Source organism: Oreochromis aureus, linkage group 6 (genome assembly GCF_013358895.1).
Source record: "Oreochromis aureus strain Israel breed Guangdong linkage group 6, ZZ_aureus, whole genome shotgun sequence".
Lineage (NCBI taxonomy): Eukaryota > Metazoa > Chordata > Actinopteri > Cichliformes > Cichlidae > Oreochromis > Oreochromis aureus.
The window spans coordinates 1175445-1195131 of NC_052947.1; the positions used below are offsets into that span (position 1 = coordinate 1175445).

At 40.1% G+C, this 19687-nt stretch overlaps 1 protein-coding gene across 1 annotated transcript; it reads right to left on the reverse strand.

Moving 5' to 3' along the window:
- Positions 1–290: 290 nt before the first annotated feature.
- hand2 (heart and neural crest derivatives expressed 2) lies at positions 291–6658 on the reverse strand. The gene is made up of 2 exons (XM_031738564.2): positions 5501–6658; positions 291–1314 (listed from the first exon to the last, which is right to left on the reverse strand). Exons 1-2 carry the CDS (start codon positions 6113–6115, stop codon positions 1192–1194), a joined length of 738 nt encoding a protein of 245 aa, XP_031594424.1. The 5' UTR covers positions 6116–6658; the 3' UTR covers positions 291–1191.
- Between the last annotated feature and the right edge of the window lie 13029 nt (positions 6659–19687).

A 19687-nucleotide genomic window follows, 5' to 3' on the forward strand; every position in this document is an offset into this window, starting at 1 on the left:
AAACTTAGAAAATGAACATAATAGCAATGCTAATAAGCTCAGAGTGAGAAAAGGCAAAACACAAGTTTTCATAGTCATGTCATCTTTAAACCATTGACAAAGCTAGATTTGAAATTTAATAATAACATTTATTATATGAGAGAATATTTCTTGTTTTTGCCTTTGAATAAACCTGTTGACATATTATTAAATTAGCGACACTGAATTTCCAATTTTGCTTTTATTATTACTTTCCTTAAAACCTTTGTGCAGAAGAATGCAGTCTGACCAATTGAGAGTCAACAATCAGCCCAGTTACCAGGTGGTGGTTTATTCAAATCGTGTTTTCATGACACATAAAGCATTACTTGGCTCCCGAGACATTTTGACACCACAACGTGGACACGTCGTCATCTGCCGTGACGACATTACATTTACAACAATAAACTGTAAGAGAAAGACGGAGAAACAGAAGAGATCTTCACATACACCTTGTCCTGTAACCACAGATACTCTGTAATATCAGACACAATGGCTGTTTGTATCCTTCCAGAGGTCACATTGCACATAAATATTTTTCCTTAAATAAAGCAAACGCCTCAAGACCCTGTGTGTGAATCTGTGTATGTGTTTGTAATTTTGTGTAATTCTGTGTGTGGGAGTCGCACACGTCCTGGACAAGAAATTTGCCAACAGTCCAGAAGTGGTATGATCTGGTAGAACATAACTCAGCGGTCTGCGCAGATGGACCACTCGTTTATTCCACCACACGGAGTCCAACAGATGACCTTTCACTGATATCAAGCATGACCACTAAAGCAGTTTTGTTTGTGGTTCATTTGTGGATCTTAAGTTAGAATATAAAGTGGAGTTTTGCTGATTAATTGTAGCTGTTGTGTGTGTGTGTGTGTGTGTGTGTGTGTGTGTGTGTGTGTGTGTGTGTGTGTGTGTGTGTGTGTGTGTGTGTGTGTTAATCCTAAATTACAGCAAACTGTCATTGCCTTCGCGTCACACCTGAACAGAGCCTCACGCAGCGTCCCTGTATAGCTACTGTTTGTGTGGGAAGCCTCGACAACCTTAGGAAGCCAGGACGACTCCCGTTACAGTTCGTCTGAACGCTCTCTCCTATTCGCAGTTCTCCTCGACGACCGAGCTTGAGAAGGGAAGGAGTGCTGTCAGCCTGCGACAGGGAGACATTGGGGCAGAGACGGACTACTGTTTGAGTTCCAGAGCCCAGACATGCTGAGGCCATCCTGTCCGGCCCTTACTTTTCTTATCGCCCGCTGACGAGGAGGACGACGAGGAGTTGGAGGACGAAGTCTTCGAGATCTCCACCTGTAAAAACATGAAATTGATCCTGATTATTTTATTTATTGATACATCTACTCTTTCTTTCGATGCACAATACTTCCGACTACTACTAAAATACCGAACGCACCTGAATTTTATTGATGTCTTGACACCAGCATATAAATTGTAGGTAGCCTATGTCACTAACCCAGCTACTGTGTACCACGCCGGGACAGTGTATTAACGAATAGGTGGAATAGCCACTATTAACATAAATAAAAATAATTAAAATAAAATAAAATAAATACATTTAAATAAGAATTCATATTTATTTTTTGTTTTTGTTTTTTTCCAACTCAGCTTGCGTTTTCAAAAACCCAAACGCAGCCCGTTATGACGTATTAGGCCTGATCAAAATAAGTTAGAATATATATATACAGAGTACAACAGCAATACAGTAAACAGAAGAGCAGTTAGAAGTATACACTTTGCTATGTTGGTAAAAAACAACAACAACAACAACAACAACAACAAAAACGTTTGCGCAAATGCAGGCACAAACTGGTGAACAACAAAGAGAAACTTTCGTTTCGAGGTTTCGTTCATCCCTTACCCAGGCCTTAGGGTCTTTGTTGTCTGTTTTTCTTTAACAACAACGACAACGACAACAACAATAATAATAATACTGATAATAATAGACCTCCTTAACAGGCCAAATGAGATAATCATTTTTTTAATGAATGAACGACGTCTATGTAATTGCGTTACTGTATATGTCAGGGGAAAGAATCCAGTGCAAATCATAAATTGACTCTATCTGTAGCAATGAGCGCTGACGACTCCTCAGTCCGGCTTAATGTTTTCCCTCTTACATCAAACTCCATAAAAACGCGACAACGCTTGCTTTGAGCGAAGACAGCCTGCTGTATTTCTGCAGCGGTAAACCACTCTGCAGCTTAGTACACACATAATCCACCAACCTCGATCCATCCTACACAAGAGGGGAAAAGAAACAAAGTAACTAGTTCTGAACTCGAGTGATTACCTGAAGCCGTGGCGTTCATGCCTTCTTGAACGTTCGGGCTTTAAAACGCCACGCAGAGAATATAAAATACAAGTCAAAGAGGAAAGACCACCTGCAAAACCCCCGAACTAAAATAGAGGAAGTGATTTTATTCTTCAAGCAGAGTGACGAATTTTAATATGCAACTATGACTATGAAATTAGCTTTTATTTGTTGTGTGGCAATTTTAGCTTTAAGTGATGCTAAAAAATTTATATTAGATAAGTAAAGAAAAAGAGAATTCGTATTTCCAAACAGAAAAACTTACGCTAACAAAACATCAGAATTTGTGTTCAACCCTGAGTGTAGGGGGACTCTGGTTAGACAAAGAAATACACTTATTGGCAACTATGACGTTTTGTTTACGAAATATTTTATTTATGCTCTCTCTCTCTTTGTGTGTGTGTGTGTGTGTGTGTGTGTGTGTGTGTGTGTGTGTGTGTGTGTGTGTGTACAAAAGGTAAAATGAATAATCATACTTGAAGAAAGTTAATCCAGCATCCGGGAATTTTATTGTTAACAGACTATATCCTTGAAACTAGCGAAACACAAACTGAACTGAAAAAAAAAGAACTTCTGTGAATTGCATTATATCCAGATCTTAATTTCCTATTTTACGCACTGCAATGTAAACTTACAAAAAAAACGACAACAAAAAAAAAAAAACTGAGTTTATTTCCTTAAGACCGGCCACTCACCCCTCCCCCTTATTTGCAAGGTTAGAGCTCTGTCCTCTTAAGGACGCATTAAATTGTCTTTTGGGTTAACCACTTTATTATTAATGGAAGACCAGGCTGAGGAGCAGAAGCATCATTATGTTAGTTCACTGATGTAACATAGTGATGCTTCTTCTTATTAATTATTTTATGGATTTTTTTAAAACTAATTAATGGATTCTGTTGACGCGTAGGATATATTTTTATTCAGCTGTAGTGTCTCTGTTGGGCTGTGAAAATGTGCATTCAGCCCAAGCCAGGAGTCTCATGAGAGAGCTGACATGAGTTATGAAGTGGACTACATTCTCTTTTTGAAATATGAGGGGGAAAAGAAAGCTCTCTGGCTTCAATTATGCACCACACTTCCTATAGACAATAGACAGGAAATTATTATTCTCCTCCAGTCTCTTCTGTGGTATTGTTTGTCTGCTGAACAAACAATACCACACGTGGCCATCATCCACACTCATCTTGTCTGCAGGACAAAGCTCAGTGGTCAATCTAAGAAAGGCAACTTGTTGTGCTGATAATATTTATTCTGACATAAATAAGCATTATAAACAAAATGCAGAAGCATGAATCGGTGACATAAGCTATGACAATATAAATATAAATACGATGGCCTCCGTTTGATATTACTGTGCTTTAAATGGCCAGATAAATGCTAGTGCATGTGTGTGTGGGTCAGCTGAATGCAAAAGGCAGGGAAAATCAGTTGAAATGGGTTTAAAACTCATGGATGGGCCAAACAAATAAATAGCAAACAACTACACAGCCCTCTAAAGCTGGAGCCACGGCTTACATCTGGGCAGTGCAGCCAGAGCTGTGTGCATAATGTTACTGGCTGTAAGGATGATAGTGTTCCAGGCATAATAGTGGTTGGTCTGTGTGGCAGCACCTGGCCCTCCTGGCTCCAAACCGTCTGAGAATAGCAACCAGTTTTCTGTAGACTTATTTAATGTATTTGTACTCTATCACAGTTTTGTGTACAATCTTTTTGTATGTTTAGGATGATATATGTTTTTTGCTTGAGTGATCAATGCAAAAGAAGTCATGTGGCTATTACAAAAATATGCAAACACACTTCAATTTTACTATTTGCTCTCAGTTTATTGGCTTTTTCAGCAGCCCATCTCCAAATAAATGTTGCTCTCTGATTACCCCCCATTTGTGTACTGTGTAATTCTAGAACACCATAAGCCTGTGCTGCCGTTTCCCCTTTCCCCTACCACAGCAGATTTTGGCTTGGTCTCTGCTTGTTCCCCACCCCACTCACTCATCACAGCACTGTAGAGACTGTTTTGGATGTCTAAATGTCTACACACTTATACAGTAGTATAAGTATCACGTCTGCGTGGATAAGGGATGCGTCTTGATGCTGGAATTTAAATTCAACCTTTATTTTAAATTAAGTGCATTAATATACACCGAGCTGATAACAGCTCTATCTATCCTCTGCTTGCCCGCCAGTCCATTAGTTTTCATTCAATATGCAAAACATACAACAATCCAGAAGTGGTATGATCTGGTAGAACATTGTTGGTGAATCTCGGTCAAACTACAGCAGACAATTGCTTAAAACTTTATTTACGGTGTCACTACTGTTGTTGTTAACTGAATTTATCACTATTATTGTAGAGGAACATTAAATTTAATAGCCGTAAAGTATATTAACTATGTGCTGATGCCGCTATATGCATAGGCTGCTGTGGAAAAAAACATATGGGCACTCGTGCAAAGCAAAAAGTACAATTTTAAATGTGTCGATTTTACTTCACACCATGTAAAACCAACCCGCAGTTAGATACGAAAAGATGTCCCGTATTCTATAAATTCCAGACTATTCGGAAGTTAATTTTACACTATTTTTTATTTCTGTGGAAAGTAAATGGCGTGCCTCAGTGTTTTAAAAGAACTATGAACCTTCAGTAAATCCCACAAAATTAATGTTTATTGTCTCCTGTCAGACGCTGCCTACCAACAACATGTTTAAATGTCACCTTCAGTCAATAAATCGATATGAAATAATTCATTGTTAGGAGTCAATCTATTGTATTAATTCTCCAATATTTGTGAATTTAGGTAATTTGTTGAGTCGAGTAAAAATAAACTCATTTAATTCGTCTTAAATATAAGGTCACCATTGGAAATGATTTATCCATTTGGTTTGTAAAAATCAGTGTCTTACTTTGGCAGATATATAGTGCAGAATTCTAAATCTGTAATTGCCTGTAATTATAATCTTCGGCGATTTTTAACTGTTATTACTTTTCTTCGAAAATAAGTCTAAATCCATCCGAGCGTTAGAACCTTCCTTTAATAATTCCCTTACTAATGAACCAGCTAACCAGAGACAATACTATATGTTTAGGGTTTGTGTTAAGTGATTATTATAATGAATACCTTTTAACCTCATTTTCACAACAAATAGTGGCCGTAGAGCACATCTTACCGCCTCTCTTTTCCGCCGCTCTTCCCGAGCCTCCGTCTTTTTTAGCTCGGCCTTGAAAGCCTGAGTGTCTCCGTGTTGTTCGTCCTTGTCTAGGATGTCCATTAAGTAAGAGATGTAGCTGGTGGCCAAGCGCAGCGTCTTGATCTTGGACAGCTTGGTGTCGGCCGGGACGTTAGGGATACATTCCCTCAGCTCCGCAAAAGCTGAGTTAATGCTCTGGGTCCGCCGCCTTTCCTTGCGATTGGCCGTTGGTCTTCGCTTCACGGTCCGAGGATGAGTGTGGTGATGATGGTGCATACCAACCGTGGTTCCGTTCATCGAGATGGTGGCGGCTCCTGGAACTAACCCTCCAGGGCCATAGTAGTGGTGATGGTGCGGGTCCAGTCCGACGGTTGACCCACTGCCGCTGTTGCCATGGTACTCCGGGCTATAGCCGGGCGCAAGGCTATACTCGGTAGGTGACATATCCGCGTGACTTATCAACCAGCTTGTGAAGTATGGTGGAGCACCGGTGTCTTCGTGACACCGACCGGCCGCCGCCGCATGCAGCGAATAGTGGTGGCTGTCGTGGTGGTGCATGACCGGGTGGTGAGGGAAGCCCGAGACAAGACTCATAGTGACACACAAAAATACGCACTCGGGCAAGCGTGAGCGCCCCCCCCCCCCCCCGCGCGCGCGCACACACACACACACACACACACACACACACACACACACACACACACACACACACACACACAGCGCGCGCGCGAACAAGTCCTTGTCGGATGCTAGTCAGCGGTGCTCAGAGTAGATGTCTGCATCCTCAGTTGATTCCCCGCAGTCGAAGCCAATCGCTTCCGACCATAAGGGTCGGTATTCCGTGCGACAGTACACTGGATCCGTCCTAGCGACCTGTCATGAGGCCTCTCAGTTGTGTTGAAACGATTCCTCCTAAGACATTTTCCTCATTTATCTTCTCTTTAAAAAGTCACAGCAGAACTTTTTAGGTCTCTTCTTTTACTGGCCACTCAGTGCGTACTCCTCTTCTTCACCCCCCACCCCACCCTGCACGCCATTTAATCTTTCTCGAGACAGTGGTCAGCTGTCAGGCTCAGGGCAGTTTGGCAATGCAGGACTGGTCTGCTCAGGCACAGGGTCACAAGTGGCTAGTTGATACTGAACTATTCTAAAGCCAGCTTGTCGGTGAGAGAGAGGGAGAGAGGGGTTCATTCACCACGTCATCTTCACTACCGGGGAGGAGAAACTGATTTCACTGCCTCAGTCAACCAATGGCGAACCTCCGCCCCTTGCTCTGGCCCCGTCTGCAGGCTCTGTTTACTTCCCTTTAATGTCAGTGGGTCTCCTAAGTAGATGTGCTGGCATACACAGATGCGCGCGCGCAGTTTACGTTCACGCATGCAGAAACCACTCCAAAGTCAAGCATAAAGCGATGCTGATCCAGTTCTTTTTTCTATTAGTAAGAGTAAGGCTACAATATGCAGACGAGATAGCCCAAACTCTATAGACCATATATGCATTTTAATTCAGTATTTAGACTGTTAATGTATTTTAAAACGTATTTAAGGAAAAAATATCAGCAGTCTTCTGCACGCTAAAATTCTCTGCTGCTGACATTAGATTAAGAGGCCTCTACTATTCTTTAATATGTTTTGGGGGGTTTAAGAGACTAGCTTCATAGGTCCTGTTTATAAAAATAATAATAATAATTTTGAACATGATTGGTGTTCATGTTCATACTGTTCATACTAGTTCGAATTCAATTAGGCAGCAAATTATAGTGAACGTAGACGAGTTAAAAGTATTTTTCACCCCCTTTGAATTCAAATTTATTCCAAAACTCAGCAAGCCTTCGGGAGTACCTGCTTATAGCCTATATTTCTTTATTTTTTTATTTTATTTAACCTTTATTTAACCAGGAATGTCCCATTGAGATTAAAAACCTCTTTTTCAAGGGAGTCCTGGCCAAGAGGCAGCAAATTTCCAAACAAATACATACAAACAAACAAGATTAAAAATTACACAAAACAATTACACATTATTGAGGCAGTCTGTAGGGACTGTTCTGACTGTTCTCATTTGAGTTGTGTATTTATTACGATCTAGCGCATGATTCGGCTAACGAAGCAGCGGTCCGCATATCTACATATGCATATAAATCTAAACATTATAGTTTTATGTAGGTTTTATTTAGGTCTATATTTATTAAAGCAGGAAACATTGCACCCACATTTTGGTTGCAAGTGTTTAAAATTTTCAGTCCTCACTGCTTACTGAAAATGTATTTATTTATATATTTATTTCTTTATTACGCAAATAACCGTTTGTTTATCGTATATAAATAAAACGTTAAAGCGATATAGTTAAATCTAAACACACTGAAAAGCATTTAAGTCTATATTTTTTCAGATCTATAATTAAAGAAATTCATTTCGTTTACTGAACCACTGAAGGTCGCAATAATATTATTATTATTAATAATTAATTACTTAACAGTAATCTCTTAATGTATCTCTCCTTGTAAATAAACAGCTGGTAAAATATCAGGGCGAGGTGACTGTGACTGAACCCAAAGACGCTGTCTTATCCAAAGAATACATATGGAAAGATCAATAAAAAACAAAGTCCCTCTTTTTTGGTTATGAGTTGGGATCGAAGAAGTCTACATCTTTATTAATTCTCTTTATTATGCCAGCGAAGTTCAGAGTCATCAATGAATCTGAACTTCGCTGCCATTCATTAATCATTTAAAGAAAACGCTACATACAACATCTGAATATGTACACGCAATTTACCGCTATTTTTTAAATAGTTATTTATTTATTTATTTACTTTAGCTGAATAGAGACAGTGGGGGTGGGGGCTTTGTGTGTGTGTTCAGTACTCAAGGCTGTGGAAATGCGTGAAATAAACACCTGAAATAAAATGAACTGGTTAACTGGGTGGGGCTACTGTCAAATGATTAACTTAAAATACTTGGAAAATCTTGCTGGCAATATAAATTTGGAAGCAACTTCAGATAATTGTGAGATTGTAACTGTAAGATCTTTAACAACATTTTCAAGACCTGCAACATCTCACTCAAGGACCATGATGCAGACACATACACATCATTGAAATCCACTGACTTCATGCGTGTTTGCCTGAATGCTTAAAAGTTAACCTCCACTAGACCACTACTTACTTAGTTGAAGTAAGGTCGTTGTTAATGATTTCTGGTGCTGTAAAAGTGAAATGGTTCGGGGTCCCAGCAACACAGGAAGAAAATAGCAGCGGCACTGGGCAGCAACATGTTGCAATGAGGGTCCTTTCCTTCTTTGTGACGATAAAGTAAACAGACACAAGAAGGGAAAGAACTGTGGATCTTTAATATGCATACAACACACTAACACACATAACGCAAGAGAACTCTTTTTTTTTGACAGTCACGATTCGATAATGTTGCTCAGGTTCATTTCATGAGTGTGAACAATGCCTGTGAAATTAGAAGTTGCCCATGCTTGCTTCCTGGCAACCTCATAAAATGGAAAACGCTGAGTTGTAACAATAACTTTCCTTATTTAACCCAAACTATGACCTTTCCTAAACGTAACCCAACTAAATTCCATTTGAGAATAACATAAAATTGATGACACATTTAAAGAGTTTTTAATAACGGAATTTCTAAAAACATAGCTATTGCTCCATTGATATGACTTTCATGGAGGTAATTCCATCTATATGACACTTTAAGGGCCAGGTTGTAGTTTATTACACCATTCAGTAAGTTTTGCTTATCAGTTTGGAGTTTAATGTTTTTTATTTGTTTCTTTGTAAAGCCAGTCATTTACAGTCTAGCATAACGTTTCATTGCCCCAACTCTTTACAACAGTGTTGGAGAGAAAGTTATACAGGATAAAAATGATGTGTTCTGGTGGCAGAGAGGAGGTTTTAGAGGCTAAACAGGAATCGGTGTTGGCGATGGGGCTATAAGACTGGACAACTTGGGAAACACTGTAATATATTTGCTGTGGTCTTTCCTGTCAACAGCGTAGCAACAGGTGTGCTATTTGGTATGTGAAATGGAGTGTTACAATGTTTCCAGTCTTACTGTGCAAATGAGTTGAAAGTGCAAATATTGCATGAAAAATTTGATCATTTGATTGTGACTATATGAAACTATTATTAATGGTAACAAAAGTGTAATTTTATGAACAGATACTTCAAACTAATGTCTGCTTCAGAGTATGAGTAAAAGATCTTTGCCAATGGTTGTATCTCTGCTAGACTGTGCAGAAGACAGAGTTAAGGAGAAAATGGGGGTTCCAGAATGTGCAGAGGAATTCTCTGTGAGGAAGGCATATGATTTATATTTGTTTAAGTGCTGAATGGGGCTGATTCTATGTGTGTGCGTGTGTGCGTGTGTGCATGTGCATCGTCCTGCTCTGTGTAATCCATCTATGTGAATGGGAGCTGTTGCAGTAATTTAGATCAGTTTGTCTCCTGATAATGATACATAATTAGACTGTAGGTCAGTCGGTCAGACTCCTGATCTCTCCCTCTCTATACATCCTTCTCTCTCTCTCTCTTTCACACACAGACACATGCAACCATGCACACATGCACACATCTATCCCCCTATATGCCCTCTTCTCTGATCTTAGTCATTCCTCCTTTGTATAAATAAATCTGACAGAGTAGCAGGGTTATGTGTCTGTGTGTGAAAGAAAGAGAGCGAGGTGGAGGCAGGGAGGGGGAAGGGGCAGAGAGAGCGAGAGAGGACGAGAGAGGAAGACAGAGAGAGAGTAAAGCTATGTGTGTGTGTCAGGCTGTATGATGATGTGCAGGTACATTCCAGAGCAGCGGAAGTTTCTTTTCAGAGTAAAGTGTTGTTGTTACCTGGGCTCACACCTACATGCAGTTCTGTAGGTAACTGTGTGCTGAGCTCTGCACATGATGAATATAATGTTGTGGTACAACAACATGAATTCCCATTTAAATTAATAGGACAAAAATGCAAATTTTATAACAAGACAGACTCACAACTGCAAATGAAAATAAAGACATCTTGATTTAATCAAGATATATTTAGGTGCGTATTTTGGACATGATTTTCTAAAATCTTAGCTGTGTAACAACATTTTTGAAATTATTGTTAATATGATGAAAACTGGCTTAAAGCTTTAACTTGACAGAGTGATCAAAAATATTATATTGGTAAGTCTTTTTTTTTTTTAGCTACAGTTAACTTTTCAGTATCTCTGTAATTAGAAAATCAACCAAAGGCCTTTTTATGGAGAGATGGAGACTATTTCTTAATTCTTCAGTGGTCTGATGGTTTAAAGTATTTACATTTGAAACCTAAAACATGCATCCAAATTCACTCTCAGTGCCAGTGAAACAGACCATCCTTAAGGTGCAACAAATAAACACGTCCACGAGAGAACATTCAACCTAACAAGGATTACACTTTTTAAGAGGTAGACACACTGTTGAACTGGACCATAAAGAGAAGACTTCACACAGAAAATCATCCCCATATTGTCAGTGCGATAGAGAACAAAGAGACAGTTAATCTGAGGGATTACAGGTTTTGTAGAACTGCCCAGGTTGAAAATGTGAAAATGATATGTGATTTGAAAACAGAGCAGGGGCATTCTCAGTCATGTGAGAAAACAGCAAAAAACATCATGATACACTTATTACGTACACTCACATGGTCAATAAATAAATGAATAAATAACAGGGTCTTGTTTGATAGGTAGCCAGAGATGCAAATCACCACATCAATAGACTGATAATAATCACTAACATATGTGTAACCTTTGTCTCCCTGTATCTTTAAAAATAAAAAGGTAGTTAGTCTTTGAGGTACCTGCTTCATATCCTACTTTTTTTTAAAGAACCGCTTTTACAGTTCTCTTGTGGATCAGCTGTGGTGATAAATATCATCCTCAATGTCCCAACTCTGGGACCAGCATCAACTACCTCATCTCAGACTCAAAATCCAAAAGACACTGCCTCATAACAAGGACTTTGCTATATAATTTATGCTATATAATTTCACAGCCTACAACCAGACTGTGTTGAAGCCACGTATTGCTTTCATGCAAACTATTATGCAATAAATACAAATCATTACCTTTGTTTTTTTTTAGAAAGTATTTAAAACCAACTAACATCTATACTGCACACTTAATGTAATATATTGTAAAATAATTGCTGAACCTAAAAATGTGTTGTTGTAGCCACTTTATCAAATATTTTTACTGTCATGCTTACTGTCACAACTAGTTCTTTTACACTAGCTGGCTCAAAATTTAGACTTACAAATATTAGCATTAATATTAACATTAGCACAAATAAAATTGTATATATTATATTACATATAGATACTTTGGCAGAACACCCACCTGCTCGGTAAACTGAAGCATTTTTTTCAGCTTCCATAGTAATATTGTGAATGAAAGTATTTTAAACCATTACTAAATAATATCTTCAGTCAGCTCTTTAGACAAACCAAATTGCTGGTGAATACACATTTACCACCCTACTACCCTACCTGCCTACTGGTAAGCTATTGATATACTAAAACAACTATTTTAAACATCAGTATCAACTTTATGGTAGACATCCAAATATAAAAGTAAGTAGGTAAAGTAAATTAACATATGCACAATATTTATGTACCTGTTACAAAGTTGCATAAATGTTAGTAGAAACTTGAAAAGATCTATCTAATGTTCTATAAACCAATTAATTAACATTATTAAGTACTAAAGTCTACTTACCATTTCAAACCAGTTATTACAAAGTGTTACCAAATATTATCTTATGCTGTTTTAGAATAAATTATTTTAAATACCAGCTACTTGCTATTGAAGACTGGTCATGCACTAATGCTGCATTTTAGTCACAAGCTTCAAGTAATCCCATGTGCTTCATTTATTACTCTTGCTATAGAGGAATACTGTTCCAACAGCTAGAAAGTCTGAAATCACCACCGCTAGAAAACAGCTACAATTAAGAGAAAAATCCAAACAGTGCCATGATTAATGGATCACATCAGCTGTCTGTGTGCAGGTAATTAGGTGGTCATTAAGAAGTAGTCCAAACTAAGCTTTCAGTTTTCATAAGTTGGTCTGTTCCCACATTTTACTGAGCACACACACACACACACACACACACACACACACACACACACACACTCAAACACATACACTGTATGTTTTATCATATTCTCCTAAACTCAAATAATCAGTCACAGTTTGTACACGTGTGTGTGTGTGTGTGTGTGTGTGTGTGTGTGTGTGGTTTTATATTGTTGACAAACAGTTTTAAAACAGTTTTTAATATGCAATTAAAACACTTTTAAAAACCAGTTCACTCTTTTCTCTGATCTGTCTGTTTTACAGGGTGAAATTGATCACTGGTCTTTAAATTAGGACAGGAAGATCACACAGTCTATAATTGATGGTGTGACCCAAACGACCTCTGTGGTCATCTGTCTTAATGGCAAAACTCTAACATAGTTTCCACTCTAATCTGAAGGAGATGTAAGAAGAGACAGCCAGCAAGGTTCTATTCCTGTCAAAAGGGAATTCTTGGATGTATCTTTCTGATATTGTAGGGTGTAATATTGTAGGCAATGAAACACCCATTTAATATTATAGAAAAACTAAAATAAAACCTTTTCCAACACCTTCCCCCTGGTAGGTGCTACAGAGCACTGTACACCAAAACAAGCAGAGATCTGTACAGCTTCTCTCCAAAAACATCTGCTGCTGAATCAAGGCAAGCTGTGTATACAGTTATACAAACAAACAAACATACACACACATAGACACCAGAGTGCCAGATAGATAGATAGATAGATAGATAGATAGATAGATAGATAGATAGATAGATAGATAGATAGATAGATAGATAGATAGATAGATAGATAGATAGATAGATAGATAGATAGATAGATAGATAGAGCTGCAATCAGTGCAGTGACCTCCAAGCTAGGCAGTTCGCAGAAACAATCCCCAAGATCTCTGTCTATCTTTGTCCTAGGAACAGCAAAAATGCTGCACAGGACCCTCAAGCTCCCAGGCCTCTGGTAGAGGACCTGGGCTTGAAGGATTAAGACTGCCCCACAGGGGCTAGAGGGAATACTGCATATATATATATATATATATATATATATATATATATATATATATATATATATATATATATATATATATATATATATATATATATATATAGATATATATATATGCCAGTACCCTGGCATAGATGCCAGAACCACCTCTACTGGCTCCTTTCGATGTGGGGCATCGATCCGCGATCTCGTTTTTTTCTGTCACTACCCACAGCTCTGATGAGGGTAGGGACAAGGGCAAACTCCATTGCACAATCAAGTATCCTTGAGAGGATAAAGAGCTGGTCCAGTGTTCCACAACCAGGATGACAACCGCATTGGTCCTCCCGCATCTGAGCCTCTACTAATGGATGCACTCTCCTTTCCAGCACCCTGGCATAGACTTTCCCAGGGAGGCTGAGGAGTGTGATCCCCCTGTAGTTGAAACACACCCTCTGGTCAACCCTTCTTAAAGATGGGAACCACCACCCCGGTCTGGCGATCCAGAGGTACCACCCCTGATCTCCATGCAACATTGTAGAGGCGTGTCAACCAAGACAGCCCTACAAGATCCAGAGCCTTCAGGAGCCACCCCAGGGGCTCTGCCACCAAGGAGTTGTTTAACTGCCTAAGTGACCTCACACCCGGAGATAGGTGAGTCGTCCCCCTCCTCCCCAGACTCTGCTTCCTCCACGGAAGAGGAGCCAGTGGGATTAAGAAGGTCCTGAAAGTATTCCTTCCACCACACGACAATGTTCTCAGTCAAAGTCAGCAGCGCTCCACCGGCTCTATACACAATGCAGGTAGAGCAGCGCCTCCCCGTCCTAAGTTGCCTGATGGTTTGCAAGAATCTCTTGGAGGCAGTCCAAAAGTCTTTTTCCGTGGCCTCTCTGAACTCCTCCCACTCTGGAGTTTTTGCTTCAGCCACTGCCCAATCCGCATACCGTTTGGCCTGTCAGTACCTATCAGCTGCCTCCCATAGGCTAACCAAGCCTGATAGGACTCCTTCTTCAGCCTAGTGACTCCCTTCAACTCTGCTGTCCACCATTTGTTTCAGGGGTTACCACCAGGCTCCTTCCCCACCAGAGGGGCGACATTCCATTACCCAGTTGCTTATCTTGGTAGCCAGAGGTCAATCCGCTGCCGCCCCTGGCCACCACCAGGCACACATTGCACCCGACCCTTATGGCGCCTCCTGCAGGTGGTGGGCCTGCAGGAGGTTGGGCCCATGCCCCTTTTTCGGGCTGTGCCCACCCAGACCCCATGGACTATGGCCCAGCCACCAGACGCTCACCCTCAGGCACCCTCCTCGAGCCTGGCTCCAGGGCGGGGCCCCGATAACCCTATCCTGGGCAGGGTAAACTCTTCCCTTAATCGTATATTCATAGTGGTCTTTTGAATCGCTCTTTGTCTGGTCCCTCAACCAGGACCAATTTGCAATGGGAGACCTTCAGGCAACATAGTTCCTTGGATCCCTGAGACACAAAAACTCCTCCACCACGATAAGGTAGCGATTCGCGAAGGGGACTAACAACTCATCCATTCCTTATTTATTCTGGCATGTTTGCAACATAAATATTGTCTACTGAATGACCTATTGAATTGTCTCTTCTCTACTCTGCTGTGTACACTGAGAGCAAAGAAATAGCCAGATCCCAATAAAGCTGATTCTGATTCTGATTAATTGAATTGACGGTTGCAAGAACCTACAAAGCAACCAGAGTGCTAGATCTTAAAATCTCCAGTGTCAACTTATCCTTAGGTCTTATAATGAGTTCCAACAGAGGACAAGTAGGACAAGTGCGGTAGGAAAATGTTCTAACGAAATATATGCTAAATAAAACTGGTCGGCCCCCTAGACCAGAGAATTATGAGCAAACCCATTAGTGGGTTAGCCCATGAAGGTTTTCCATGTCACCCACTGAGAAGTTTCATTTTTCATTCAGAATCCACAGAGAGACCCCTGTTCTTTGAATTTAAATGCATATGGAATGTATGGGATTTTCATGTGCACTGATAGTTGATGTAAAAGATAAACAAGTCTACAATATTAATATTAAATGGGATGTATAATTCTGATGGGGGATATCAGAGATATCTGAAAGTAACATGAATCCTTCATCCAGGCAAAGTTGGGCATCATAATTTAAACACTAATGTACTAATCTGCAGTGGTTTATATACTCTATGTACTATATACTGACTACTAATTCAGTTAGTGAAGGGAAATGCAGTGAATAATATTCTTGATCAGTCCTACAGCACCGCTAATCATTTCTGTGCTTTGGAAATTGTCTGTAATCCACCACAGAATTAAATAAACTCTGGTTATTTGATGTTTTGCATTTTCTTTGTAACTGTACTGGTGTCTGACCTACAAGCCTATCTAAAACACTTCAACATGTTTATGTTTCACAGCAGATTTTCCAAAGCCAGAGCCAGGAGTACTCTGCAAACACTTGTGAAGAGAGTGAGGCTGCATTCAGACAGACAACACTCCGCATAAAGACCCAGCAGTCTTTCTCATGTGAAAGCAGTGAATGGCCTGTATCAAATGAGGGTGCCAACTCAGAGAGGTGTAGCAAGAACTAATAATTGTGTACTGGGTAATAACTGAAAGTGAATGTTTAAAAAAAAAAAACCAAAAGCAACAGAAAAAACAGAATCAGATTGTACACATGCTCTCTTCCAGCTCCCACATAAATGTGTACACACTAACAGGCCTAATATTCCACTCTCTATTTGCCAGCATCTGATCACAAATTGTTAGTAAATGTTTGAACACTTGTTCCCTCCTACCACTTTATATTTACATTGCACCACTGCATCATCCAGTTGCATTATCCTCCAAATGTGCAGGAGGTACAGGAGGTACAGATAAAGTAACTACAGAAACCAAAGTGAGTTGCTGGTGCTACTAAACTATATAAAAACTAACATCTTATTTATTGATATCTTAATAGTTTAAGAACATATTTCTAGTATATGAGAACTCCTGATGCTCTGTGCTGCATGTTTAATGCTTTTTATTACCACCATCTTTCTACAACAGATGATAATATTATTATTAGTGACTCTGGGTAATCTGAAGTGAAAAGCACCTGCCAAACTATAGCGTTACCCTTTGAAGCATATAAACCAGAAAACTTTGCATTATAAGATTTAATTAACCATCACATCTGACTCATCTGTGTGTTAATGAGGTTACTCTTGCTGTGCTACATGCATAAATGTGTGGATACACTTTTTTTCCCTTTTTTTAACCTGAGCCTGTACATCTCATTTATTAAAGTTACATATTTTCCCTTCAGAGTCCCATTATTTATGCTAAAATGTCTGCCTGATTGCAGGTATTAATGGGGTTCAGTACACATATATAAAGAAAATAAAACAAAGAAAAGAAACAAAGGAGATATTTAAAAACTAAAACATGTGATGTTGCTCTGTGTACACAGTGTTCACTCTATACTGATCTCTGTGTAGAAATCTAACTAAAAACTTGAAACAGATCAAACCCGTCATCTCACTATAAAAGCTAGCTTGCTTGCAAAACAAGACATAGCATTGTATCTGTCTTGTATTCAGATTCTACTTCCCTTAGATGCTCATGTTAACTTCAGCTCAGTTCTGCTCTGTTTCATCAGACTACAAGAAGTAATGGAGAAGAGAAATATGTGGTTTTGGCACTGCACTGCACTGCACAGCTTTGAGCCATACACTTGGACCAGTTCTTTTAGAGACTGGTAGAAAATTTGCCCAAAAATATGCCAGACTCAAATAGACTCAAGAATATTATAACTTATACTGGCAGCAGTGAGATGCCCAATTGTACTACATATAATTTGCACCTGGCCTGATTCTCACTGAGTTAAAGTATCAATTCTGAAAATTATCTCCATAGTGGCAAATGATGAGTCATGATGCCTTCCCTTTCTACAGGGAAGCAGGCTAGAACCAGAAGATAAGGACTGAGTTAGTGTGCAGAGAACAGTGCAGATGATGGAAGACCAGCAACGGAATATGAACCAAGCACCTCCAGGGTCATGTTGGGTATCCCAGTAACATAACTCCTACTACAGTGGCATCCACCCTCCTGACACAACATGTCAGACCCACAGGCCCTGCAGCCAGGCTGCAGCACAGATGTGACGGAGCTAGCCACCACTCATTGCAAGTAGGTGGTGGTGCACCAGCAACTGCGTGAGATGCTACGGACCCAAACGGAGTGACAGTGCAGATGTTGGAGACGCTAGCTCTGTCTGAGTCATTTCATCAAGCGCTGCTGCTCCCAGTGATCATGTTGCATAAGATGCGGAGTGGGATGATCCTGAATCCTTTCTGGATATGTTCGAGGCCAGGGAGGTAAGTAAGTAAGCAAAATGTTATTTATATAGCACCTTTCAAGATAGAAATCACAAAGTGCATCATAAAAAAATACCAGAGCATTTAAAACAAATAAAAACAAAAAAAAGTTAACAAACACAATTCCAAAAACATGAGTTTTTAATTGTTTTTTTAAAAAGAAAAAATTTAATCCACAGACCTCAAGCTCAGAGAAAGACAGTCCCAGAGTCTGGGGACCACAGAGACAAAAGCGCTCTCTTCCTTAGTTCTCAGTGTACGCATGCCAGTGGCCACGGAAGAGTGGTCACACTGGATAATGCCCCTGCTTTCCAGAGAGGCCATGCGTCGTGAGACAAGCTCAAGGATGTCTGTTGGGCTCCTTAGATCGTCCATCAGAGACACACCATACTAAGCATTTTCTCTCTGCTTCATTTCCTCAGGTCCTGGCATCTCAGGGGACTGGTCACAGGGAGTCATGCAGATGTCAGGGCAGGAGTGCTGGAGATGCAGGCAAAAATATCCCATAGTGTCAGTAGAAATGAAATACAAGGGCAAAAAGTATAGAGTTAAGGCTTTGGTTAGCTCCCTTTACTTCTCAATACCGATTGGTCCAGTGGGTTAAAAACTTGGTGGGACAATGTGTAAGGGTGTACTGACGACAGATAGGCAAATGTGATTCTTGTGCTGCATGCAGTCCGCCAATTCCTCCAGAGAGGAGGAGTTATAATTATGGCTGGTCACATGAGATACAGCAAAATTGTAGTGAATTTTATTGTTCCTGCAACTGGAGGGATGTGTGCTGGTGGTGCACGTGTTGCCTGGAATGTCAGCTGGCCACCCATTACCTTTAATGGAGGTCCAGTTTGAGCATGGACTCGATCATGGCATTTCACCAGAGGGTGTTGGGATATCACTTTGTATTATTTATGCAACACAGTATCCCAAAACAGCACCGCTGCCCAGAGTCTCTGCAAAGAGTGTAGTCAGGGGCTGTTTCAGGTCATCTCCTAAATCAGCATCCTGAAAGAGATACTGACTGTCCAGGGCACCTCGTTCATGTCTTGCTTAGGAAAAGAACCATGCAAATTACTGGGCTTTAAATCAGTCTGCATGAGCGTCTACCTCGTCAGACTGATCTTTTCTCCCTTTGTACCAATATTGTTTGGCAGGACGCATCGTCGATCATTGTATTATTTAAGGAAAGCTGGAAAGAATGTCCAAGATTCAGTACGTCTTGGACCTGAAGCAAAGCTACACACGCTGGGGAGACTGCTATGGGAGGATTTGCTCCAGGTCCAGGAATGCCAGCAGCACCTATACAACAGAAGGGCTAGACTGAGACAATTGACACCAGGAGACATTCTTTCTTCCAGCTCCAAACTACTCACCAAGTAGTCTGTACTCACCCTTTGTGGTCACCCAGTGAGTCCGGGACGTACACTATACTTTATAAAGCACTTTGAGTGCTCAGGTAGAGTAGAAAAGCACTACACTCAAAAAAATGAAATTGGGTGGTTGTTACATGCACAAGATCCAAACTTGTAATATGAACTAAATAATTCCATGTTTCTATGGTGAATGTAATTGAATCATGTAGCATCTACATGAAATTCAGCAACGTAATTTGTTCTTGTTGAGATGACATCATACAATCTAGTAAGAGTGGTTAGTTGCCTGGATCCAGCCACTCTTACTAGATTGTATGATGTCATCTCAACAAGAACAAATTACGTTGC